At 39.4% G+C, this 10,847-nt stretch overlaps 1 protein-coding gene across 1 annotated transcript; it reads right to left on the bottom strand.

The window, feature by feature from the left end:
- Positions 1-250: 250 nt before the first annotated feature.
- LOC112818592 (hyaluronidase-4) lies at positions 251-10,231 on the bottom strand. Its single transcript, XM_025865712.1, has 3 exons — positions 9,278-10,231; positions 2,240-2,329; positions 251-652 (listed from the first exon to the last, which is right to left on the bottom strand). The coding sequence occupies exons 1-3, from the start codon at positions 10,229-10,231 to the stop codon at positions 251-253; spliced, it is 1,446 nt and encodes a 481-aa protein (XP_025721497.1).
- Positions 10,232-10,847: the final 616 nt, after the last annotated feature.

The raw sequence follows: 10,847 nt of genomic DNA, 5'->3' as shown, positions 1-10,847 counted from the left end.
TAGTTTAAATACAACTTAAACATTCCAGTAATGAAGAAGACTGCACTGATTTTATTCCTGGATCTGGTTTCTTAGCCAAATCAGAGCCAAATAAAGCAATATGTTTGTGTTTATGTTAAGGGACATACATAATGTCTACTTATGATATCTCTCAATGGATTTCATAAGAAAAAAAAAAAAAACCCATCCTAAGTTTCATCTCTTCTCTAAGTGACTACAGGCCATACAGTTCCCGTGAAACTCAATTCTCTCACAACCGAGCGCTCTGAGAACCTGCTAAAAGCAGCAGGCTCAGTGTTATTAGTGAGCCAGAAAAGGAGAAAACCCCAGAGCAGCCGTCGGCCGTCTTCGTCCCTCTGCAGTTGGCTCCTTCATACCCCTGATAACAATGACAGGAAAATTTCTCCTCCATCGCCTCCAGGTCTGTGTCAGATGCTTTTCCTTTCACAGTAAATTCTCCATCTGCGGAGGCCTCTATGTGGTAACTTGCAGGGTTCAGGTGAAGGTAATCTGGAGCTTTCCATACCTTCCTTATGCATCTCCCGTTCCTCCTACAGAGGTGAAGGCTGCACACCTCAGCCGCTCGGGTCACGTTGACTATGTAGCTCCCTAAATCAGAACTCACATACTGCTTCACCTTTGTACAGTTGCCCTAGGGATGTGGAAACAAATGGGTTTTAGTGGCTTTTGGCACTGATAGGGTTCGAGCGTCTAGGCCCCCAAGGCAGTTCTTTGGCCTGGAGTGAAACCTAACATCCTGGCTCCAGTTGGTTGATCTCTTAGGCTCAGGTGCTGTAACACAGGGGAGCTGATCAGAAAGGATGAAAGGTCGAAGGGGCAGGAGATGGAGAATAGGTTACACTAGGGCTAAGCAACTGAACTGAACTTGCAAATGGGTCCCTGGGTCAGCACACCCTGCCTTCTTCCAATTTACATCCTTTTTTTCTCCTTCTAGCTCCCAACTTAATAGGTGTGAAAAAAAGAACAAGCCCAAATTAGAAATCATGCCAGAGCTGCTGTCCTCTGGCCGCCTTTTGGGTGTTGTGGTACCTTTCATGGTTGTGTAGGAACCTGAATCCTCATAGTCTACCTATTTATTGTTAACAGTCAACCTGTAGGTTCCTGGATTTATCCTGTTAATTATGCTCAAGTATCAACTGCCCCGGGTTCTGGACTTCTGTATACAATTCAAACACAGGAAAGCCGGGGGAAGGCTTACTAGGTCATTTTTTTGTGGTTCCTATTATGTGTTCTAAACAGAGGCCACCTGGTTTGTGCACTCAGCTTCCTCTCATGAGCCGCATGGGCTGGAGGGGAAATATCACACCTAGAGAGTCAGGAATTGATTCTCCTCACTTCTACCTAATTCGTATATTGGACAGTGGAGACTTTTAACCTGAAATTGTCACAAACAGTTTCATGAAAGATATCTTGACAGCAACAAATTGAGCCTGTGCAATTCTAAGAATAATATCAGATCATCACGAACTTGCAAAAAATTCAATTTAACAAAAAGTGTTGAGGATACGAGTATTATAATTCCAAGGCAAATGTATCATACTATAGAGATATAAACAAACAGCATCTGGAAATACAGAAGAGATTGTGATTAATGTGGATTGGGGAAAACTAGAAAGACTTACTAGAGTAAATCATATCTGATCTGGGAGAAATTTGAAGGGAGCTATAGATCTCACTTTAAATGCTATTAATTTTCAGCTAATTTCCCCAGAGAGAAAAAATAGTTTCAATGTGGAGATTAAAAAGTTACCATCTGTTTCTTCTTCTCAAAATAGGATGTAACACATTTTATGTAGTAGTTAAATGCAAGGGCTCCAGAATCAAACTGTGGGTAATGCCAGCACACCATTAACCTAGCTTAGCTAGCTCTTACCCTAGTTGGATTTTCCTCTCTTGTTTCTTCATCTATAAATGAGGATGGTAGTCCCTACCTCGTAAGGGTTATTATGGTCAGTAAGTGAGCAAATCCAAAGCAAAAAGCATTTAGCACAATCCTAGCACATAATAAGTAGTCAACAAATGTCAGTATTATGATTACTATCTTAACAAAAGTTAATATTACTATTGAGCTCCTCCTATGTATTAGGCATTGATTTGGACTTTACTTCTAAAGCTGGTTTATTGTGGGAGCCATGAGAGCTCCGACTGGAGTTAGCTATAAAAGGAAAGAGCAAATACTTTAAATAATATTAACTATATCTTCAAGGTCCTGCCTTACCTCAGATGAAGTTAAATTCATGTCTCCCCAGATGACAATGCCTGCAGCTCCCAAGGCAGCACTTTCTCCAATGGTACTGATTAGATCTTGCTAGATTGAAGAGAATAAAGTTCATTATTCATTTGGATATAAAACAGCATGCCAGGGATTAAGATTAGAGGCTGAGTGCAATATAATAGGTTGATTCTCCACTTTCTTAGAGTAACACTAATGTTGAATAAACCAAGGCTCAAAAATTACACTGGGTATTATATGCAAACAATGAATCATGGAACACTACATCAAAAACTAATGATGTACTGTATGGTGACTAACATAACATAATAAAATTAAAAAAATAAAATAAAATAATTATACTCCATAATCATATGGAAAAACATACTAAATCTTTTTTAAGAAAAACCTGCATTTTGCCAAACAGGATATTATTTTGATAACAGCCTAGAAATAGCCACCAGAAGCTATTTAATCAAAGTCAGGTAGGGCCACATGCACACAAACCAGCCATATGTACGTGACCCAGAAACAGAATCCAAAAGTTTTTCTTTGCCAAATGTGGAGAATACCTCACACTCCTCATAGCTAAATTCTCTTCCCAATTTGCAACACTCCTATGAGGACTTCATCACTACAGAGACCCAGAGGGGTTTTGTGTCATTTGGATCCCAAGGCCAGGCAAAGGGACATAGTGTTAAGGACCTACAGGCTCTGATTTGGTCTGCCCTTATATTTGGTCTCTGAAACTATTTGTGTATAATTTCCAAGCACCTGACTTAATGGGCTTTAATTATGACTCATCCAGTCATGATAAAACTGCCAGACTTTTTCTTAATATGTTAAGGTAAATGAAAACAAAATTTCAGCAGGGGAATTTTGGTTTTGTAATGCTAAAGGATTTAAGTGTTTAAGGATTAACATGGATTGAGGCCATTTCAGAAGGAAATTAGGAGTTGAAGGTATGCAGTTGGTTTCCTAATTTAAGGTCCTATGGTAGGTTTCCTAGATAAGTTAATTAAATTATAGTATATTCTCCCACTGTTTAGGATACTAAGCATTCACCTTTTACTCCAAAGATGAATTTCCATCAGTTACCTGCTAGAAAATGTAACTGGGTGATTTGGTGGGAAATAAAAGCAGAACTTTATAATTATATTTTGCCTGGGCCTTTTATACTAAAATCAACACTTGATGGGGCGCCTGGGTGGCTCAGGTGTTAGGCATCTGCCTTTGGCTCAGATCATGATCCCAGGGTCCTGGGATGGAGCTCTGCATCAGGCTCCCTGCTCAGCGGGAAGCCTGCTTCTCCCTCTCCCACTCCTCCTGCTTGTGTTCCCTCTCTTGCTGTGTCTCTCTCTATCAAATAAATAAATAAAATCTTTAAAAAAATAAATAAAATAAATAAATAAAATCAACACTTAAGATATATCTTCTTATCTGACACTTTTATGGTCCACTCAAAGGTTTTACAATTTTAGTGTTTAAAGTTTTATTCTTCTGGAGATTTTCAAGAAGGGTGGAGATTTTGGTTTAAAGGACTTTCCCTTTCAGGCTCACAAGCATTTCCATTTCTATGACCGTGGAGTCGGCTGAATAGGTCCGAGCTGACATAACAGGAAAGGAAGGAGTTTTCATGAGGCTCTAATGAGATAGTGGAAGTGAAATGTTTTTGAAAATTATCTGTGATATGATGAATATGGGAGGAGCAAGCTATGTAGTGCCCAGAATGAGGACTCTGCTGGGTCTACACCCATTGCCTCTTTTGGCAAAGATACAAGGAACAGGAACCTCCCTCCACTCACTCTGAATTCAGTGAAGCCATATTCACACGATGTGATCAGAGGGGCCAAATCCCCCAATGGCCTTCCATGAATTCCTATTACATGTATGTTACACCTTTTTCAGCTGTCCCACAGTTTTGGAATATTCTATTCTGTTTTGTTTTGTATTGTTTTTCTCCAGTCTTTGTTCTCTTTGCTTTTCAGTTTCAGAGGTTTCTATTGAGACATCCCGAGGCTCAGGACTCTTTCCCCAGCCCTGTCCAGTCTACTAAACAAGCCCATCAAAGACATTCTTCATTTCTGCTACAGTTTTTGATCTCTAACATTTCTTTTTGATTCTTTCTTAGCATTTCCATCTCTGTGCTTACATTGCCCATCTGTTTTTGCATGCTATTAGAGCCCTTTGCATATTCATTATAGTTGTTTTAAATTTCCAGTCTGATAATTCCAACATCCCTGCCATATCTGAGTCTGGTTCTGACGCTTGCTCTATCTCTTCAAATTCTGTTTCTGCCTTTTAGTATGTCTTGTGTTTTTTTTTTTTTTCTTGATAGCTAGACATGATGTAATTTTTTCTTGATAGGCAAATAGATCGTACTAGGTAAAAGGAACTGCTATAGATAGGCACTCAGTAATGTGCTAGTAAGATGTAGGGGAAATGGAAGGATTCTATAGGCCTATGATTAGGTCTCAGTCTTTTAGTGAGCCTTTGCTTCTGGTCTGTGAAATTCACAGGTTGATCAGTTGTGTTTCCCCCTTATTAGGTGGAATAGGTTGGCTAGATGGGGCTAGAGCAGGGCATTTCCCTTCTTGCAAGTGGAAGACTAGAGCCAGCTGGAGTTGAGTATTTCCCTTCCCCCAGTTCACTTAGGCTCTGATAAGTCCCCAGTAGGTTTGGCACTGGTTAAATAGTTTCTCCTGAGGGCAGACCTTGTTAAGAAGAACAGAATGTTCTTGAGTATTCAAAATAATTCTTTTTCTCCTGCCCCCTGCCAGATGCATAAAAACATTTTTCTCTGATATTCTTGTGAGTACCTGATAAGCTTTTGGAGGGAAAACTCACAAAAGTATATCCCTACCCATGACCGAGTCCCCTGGAGTTTTTAATCTCTCAGATTTTCCTCACTGAGCCTCCAGCAATTCAATTATAGTTCAGGTTTCCCTACTCTGGCTGTGGTTCTCACAGAGATTTCTGATCTGGTAAATTGTGATTCTCTATGTTCACCTGTCTGCCTCTCGAATTTTGAGGGCAGCAATTTTCCCTGTGTCATCCCTTCTCATAAACCTAGGAAGAGTTGATTTTTTTTTTCTTTTTTTAAGAAGACTTGATTTTTCAGTCTGTTTAGCTTTTTACTTGTTAGGATGGAGTAGCAACTTCCAAGCTTCTTACCATGCTGAACTGGAAACCCTAAATCTCCCATGAATTCCTCTGGGCTAAAGCAGTGTCATCAGAGGGAAGTGGGAGACACAGCATTTACATTTTGTATTTATAGATTATAAGTAAGGAAGCTATAGATGTTTGCCGTGAAACCCACACCTTCTGAGGTTGATTATCAGAAAGGAATGTTAAGGGGCGCCTGGGTGGCTCAGTTGGTTAAGCCTCTGCCTTCGGCTCAGGTCATGATCTCGGGGTCCTAGGATCGAGTCCCGCATCGGGCTCCTTGCTCAGTGGGGAGTCTGCTTCTCCCTTTCTCTCTCCCTCTGCCTCTCCCCCTGCACATGTGCTCATGCTCTCTCTTGCTCTCTCTCAAATAAATAAATAAAATCTTAAAAAAAAAAAAGGAATGTTAGTTTCTTCCCAATGTGTCCTTTAGAGTTTATTGGAACTGATTCAACATGGCGAGTCTTTATGCACATGTTGACTAGAGGTAAGGAGTCAATAGCAGATATTAATGCAGATTTCTCTTCCAAATTAGCTCACTGTCACCTAGCTGAGAGCAGGGTGCTGAATGAATCACAGAGCAGCAATGGTTTGGGGACCAAAAGAGCAAGGGCACTATTCAGTGAGGGAAGTCACGGGTAAGATGCCTCTGGGAATAGCTAAGGACCACATGAGAGCATGAGCTCCATGAGTGATGTCACATGAAAGAAGAAATAAGGGAACAGCGCATGATGTAACAGCAACAAATATTCCAGGTCCTAGCGTTTTCTCCAGCACTCCCTGATGCTCACCACAGTGCGTATAAGTAAGGTGCCCACTGTGGGGAGCTGGAGCATCACTAATGAGCTCCCTTTGCGTGTTACCAGAAGAAATATTAATTAATTAGAAGGAAAGACATTTTTAAATCTACGGTCAAGAAAATTCCTTTTGTTATTTTTTAAAACATAATATCAGGTTTTATTTAGGTTGTGTGTATGTAAGTAGTGTAGGCAATCTTTTGTGTGAAATGAGGTGTCACTGCCCCTGGATCATCCCACCAAGCTATGGCTGCTGACCTCAATTCTGTTCTTAGATAGTCCCTTTCCAAGTTTAAGGCTTTGGTCCTGTTAAAAAGTGACAGCGGCACCACATATTTTTAGTATCTCAAATTTTCATATCTATTTTCTCATTCGATTTTCATAATACTTCTGCTAGGTAGGCAGAGCAGGTAATACTGTCTCCTTTTATATATTAAGACAATGAGGCACGGAGGTCTGGACAGCTGAGGAAATTTGCTACTTATTGGTAAATCGTTTCTCTAATCCTGATTCTATATGTATGTGTACACATGCACAAACACGCACATACACAAACATACTCTGAACTGCGGTTATCAAGGTGCTGGCTGGCTCAGACGGTGGAGCATGCGACTGTTGATCTCAGGGTTGTAAGCTTGAGCCCCACATTGGGTATAGAGATTACTTAAAAATAAAAGGTCCTAAAAAAATAAAGTGCAGCTATCTTTGGGAAGATTAGAAATGGAAGCCATTATTAGTCATTTATGATTTGGTATAAATGAATATCAGGTTTTTAAAATTTTGTGGGCAGATTTTTATGGAGGATAGAGTAAAATGGTGGGTAAACTGATGGTTTGAAAATACCTCACCATTCAGAAACTTTTCAGAATGATACAGAATGATTCCTGGGACTGCCAAAGAGAACTGTTTCTTGATGAGACCCTAATTGTTGTTCCTTCTTTTCTTAAAATAGAAATATTTCTGAGGTTGTAGCTACTCAAGGAAGCTTATCTAAGTTTACCAAATGTGCAGAATGTACCAGTAGTGTAAACTAATCTTTCAAAATGAAGACTTTGTCCCTTAAAGTTTATTGTTTCTTCCAAAAGTAAATTTATTATCATCAAAGATAGAAACTTGTTTAAGCCAAATATAAAAAAGGAAAAGTTTCATAGAAGAAAGTAATATTTAACTTTCAATTCCAGGGTCAGGAAGATCTAGAGGACTTTTTAAACCTCCCAGGTAGTATTGATTTCCTATCATTCTTAATCATTTGTTGATGACTTTTCTGGGAAGTACAGATATCAGTTCACAATAGAGACTTTTTTCTTCTTTACTCACCTCATTAATGATGTCCAAGGCATAGCATTTACCAAATCCTGATACGTCTGTGCCTTTTCTTCTTCAGAGGATCAGGCTGTATCCTCTATATACTCCATAGATACCTACTGGTTATGCTAAAGCCCTCGTCTGGGTTTCCTGAGCCTCCTTCCTTGGATGCTTCACAGTCAGAACATCTTTAAGTGTAAGTGTATTAAAATACACGCTGGTGAATTGAAACTTGTAATGGTGGAGAAGGAGGAAATGTGATAAACCTATAGTATCCAGTAATATCTTAAAATACCACTGCACCACCCATGTGAAGGCCTGAACAAATCTCAGGTCTTCTTATCATAGAGAGTTTACACATAATTATTGAAGTCTAACAATTAGAGCGGCAACTACTTTTAAGTGTTTATCTCTAAAAGTTTTCATTTGAGTTACTAGAGTAGCAAGGGGAGAAGAAGGGAGAGAAAATTGAGCTGAAAGCTCCTCTATTTTAAAAAGTTACCCTTATGGTTTTTGGGAGGTCTTAGGCTACAACAGTAAAATAAACAGAATAGAACTTGTATTTGTAAGTTTTACCCTAGGGTTGCAGAACCATCTACTAGTGATGAATTTATGACTGGATTTAAAAACTGGCACCACTCTTACCAACTTTCTATTAGCTATGGTCATAGTCAAGGATAAACCAGATGGCTAAATCTATAGATCCACCTACTTTTTACAGATTTGCAACATCCTTATGCCTTTAAAAAAATTTTTTGTAATTTTTAGAAACTTTTTAATTATGGTAAAAAGACACATATAACATTTATTGCCTTCACCATTTCTAAGTGTACAGTTCAGTAGTGTTACATGTATTCACATTGCTGTGCCTCCCTTGTACCCTTTATCAAAACTGGTATTATGCATTAAAAAGACAACACTTTCTTCTCTTGACATTAGATGGTGAGGCCAGAAGCTAGAATGCTTCCAATTACACTTCCACATGTGAGAGCAAACTACTCCTTTTTAAAATATCCTCTCTGATTTTTCAGCCTGCCCACCACCAACTGCTTCAAAAAAAGCCAGTCAGGAGGGAACACCTTCAAAGCTGGGGAAGAAGGGGGGGAGGAGTTGCTCTTATTGCCTTATAACCTTCCCTCCATAACATGTTCCTTAAAAGAATAACAAATAAGATAATTAAATTCACTTGGCGTATGGGGTGCCTGGGTGGCTCAGTCGTTAAGCATCTGCCTTTGGCTCAGGATCCCAGGGTCCTGGGATCAAGCCCTGCATCAAGCCCTGTGTCGGGCTCCCTGCTCAGCGGGAAGCCTGCTTCTCCCTCTCCCACTCCCCCTGCTTGTGTTCCCTCTCTCGCTGTCTCTCTCTCTCTCTGTCAAATAAATAAATAAAATCTCTAAAAAAATTCAGTTGGCATAGATGAAGAGTCTAAAGGGATGGCTAGTCAAAGGAACAATTATGCTCCTTTCTAATAGACCACTAATTGAGAATTCTTCAAAGAACATAATTAACAAAGAAATGTCTCTTTTAGGGGCACCTGGGTGGCTCAGTCAGTTAAGCATCTGCCTCTGGCTAAGTTCATGACCTCAGGGTCCTGGGATCATCCTCTCCTCAGCCCCCCTGCTCAGTGGGGAGTCTGCTTCTCCCTGTCCCTTTGCCCCTCCGCCTGCTCATGCTCTCCCTCTCAAATAAATATATAAAATCTCAAAAAAAGAAAAAAGAAATGTCTCTTTTAAAGACAGGGAGGAAAGCCCCCCATCTTTGGCAAGGGGTGTCTTACCTTAGAAAGAAAAAATAAAGGTTCATTTCTGTAGCCTAGCCTTGTGTAGACGAATACAGGCAGAGCATAGTCATGGGATGTCATGGCAGAGATCCTCATGGATTCATGCACTCGAAATTGCGAGAAGCGCAAAATGTTTTTGTTGTCTCCAAGAGATTTTCTGACACCAATAGAAGGATATAAAGCAGCACTGCTATTCCAGAGCCAAGAGAGCTCATTGTTTCTCAAAACTTCTTCTTCTGGGCATGACCCAGTATAATTCGGGGCATAAACATTATAATTGTGGCAATCAGGATATAAATAATAACCCCAGAGGCCCTTGGGTCTACTCTTCATTCCCAGTTCAATGGTTTCCTTCATGAAAGCTTTTGCACTTTCTTCAAATGTTGCTTTGGCTAAATATTCAATATCAGTAGCTGATACATTCTCTTGCATATCAGAAATCAGCTTTCTTGACTTCTGTCTGTAAACATCTTTTGTGTTCCAGTTACGGGCCCACTGGGGTCGCCAATATTCCCAGTCTATAACAGCAAGTCCACTGAAATCTTCAGCAGGGATGTAATAATTAATATCTTGGTCAGCTTTTTCTAGATGTACTTGCAAACTTATGTTCTGGGGGAGACCCCCATTAATGGGAACCCCCTGTGATGTGTACCATGGATAGTATCCCAATCTGTTGACATAAAATATAGTGACATTTTGCCCCCTGGCCTTGGCCAGTGGGCTTCCAATCACCTGAAACATTTTCAAATTTAGTCCTATATTGTATTTTATCAAACACTGATCCGTTGGAGCATTCCAAGCAGCTATAAAAGGTTTCCTTTGATAAATTGGAAGTCGGGCAGGTTTTAGAGAAGAGATAGACTTCAGAATGAAGAATATGAGCAGCCATGACGTGAGATGTATTGGTTGAACAACACAAAACCTTAATTGTCCTTCAGATAATACTTTCATGATAAGATAAAACCTTATCTTCTGCTTTAATATACTATGGAAGACCTGTAGGGAGATATAATTTTCTATTAGTGATATTTGGAGGAAAAAGATTCAAATGCTAAATAGATATTATTGATGTTACATATTTATATTTTAAGGTGCTTTTTATTTAAAGGCTTGAATATAAATAAATTGAGATATAGAAGCAAGGGTAGTGACTGAGCTTCTATTCAGGGGCAAGCAATGCAATTCAATAAACATTCACAGAACTTCAGACCCAATGTCCAGAATACAAAATGAACAAGATGTGGTCCTTGCCCTCCAAAAAAGCTCATGATCAAATAAAAAAAATGTAAGATTATATCAACTATCATTTTGGGAAACTCATCAAATCCTAGGCACCATTTTTAAGTACTTTATAAAATATTCATCTCATTTAATCTTTTTATTTTTTATTTTTATTATTTTTTTATTTTTAACCTTTTTATTATTTCATTAAGTATGCCCAGATGTCTGGATGCTTTCCCAGGCTCCCTTGCAGCTAGGGTACTGATATGTGTTCCCGGCCAGGATCCATCCTACTCTAGACCTTGTGTGTGTGTGTGTGTGTGTGTGTGTGTGTGTGTGTGTGTGT

The sequence above is a fragment of the Callorhinus ursinus genome, unplaced genomic scaffold (assembly GCF_003265705.2).
Source record: "Callorhinus ursinus isolate GAN/ISIS: 27379988/994484 unplaced genomic scaffold, GSC_fseal_2.0 scaffold12, whole genome shotgun sequence".
NCBI classification, from domain to species: Eukaryota; Metazoa; Chordata; class Mammalia; order Carnivora; family Otariidae; genus Callorhinus; species Callorhinus ursinus.
Note: the sequence above shows the minus strand (reverse complement) of the source record. Positions and strands in the feature narration are given on the sequence as shown.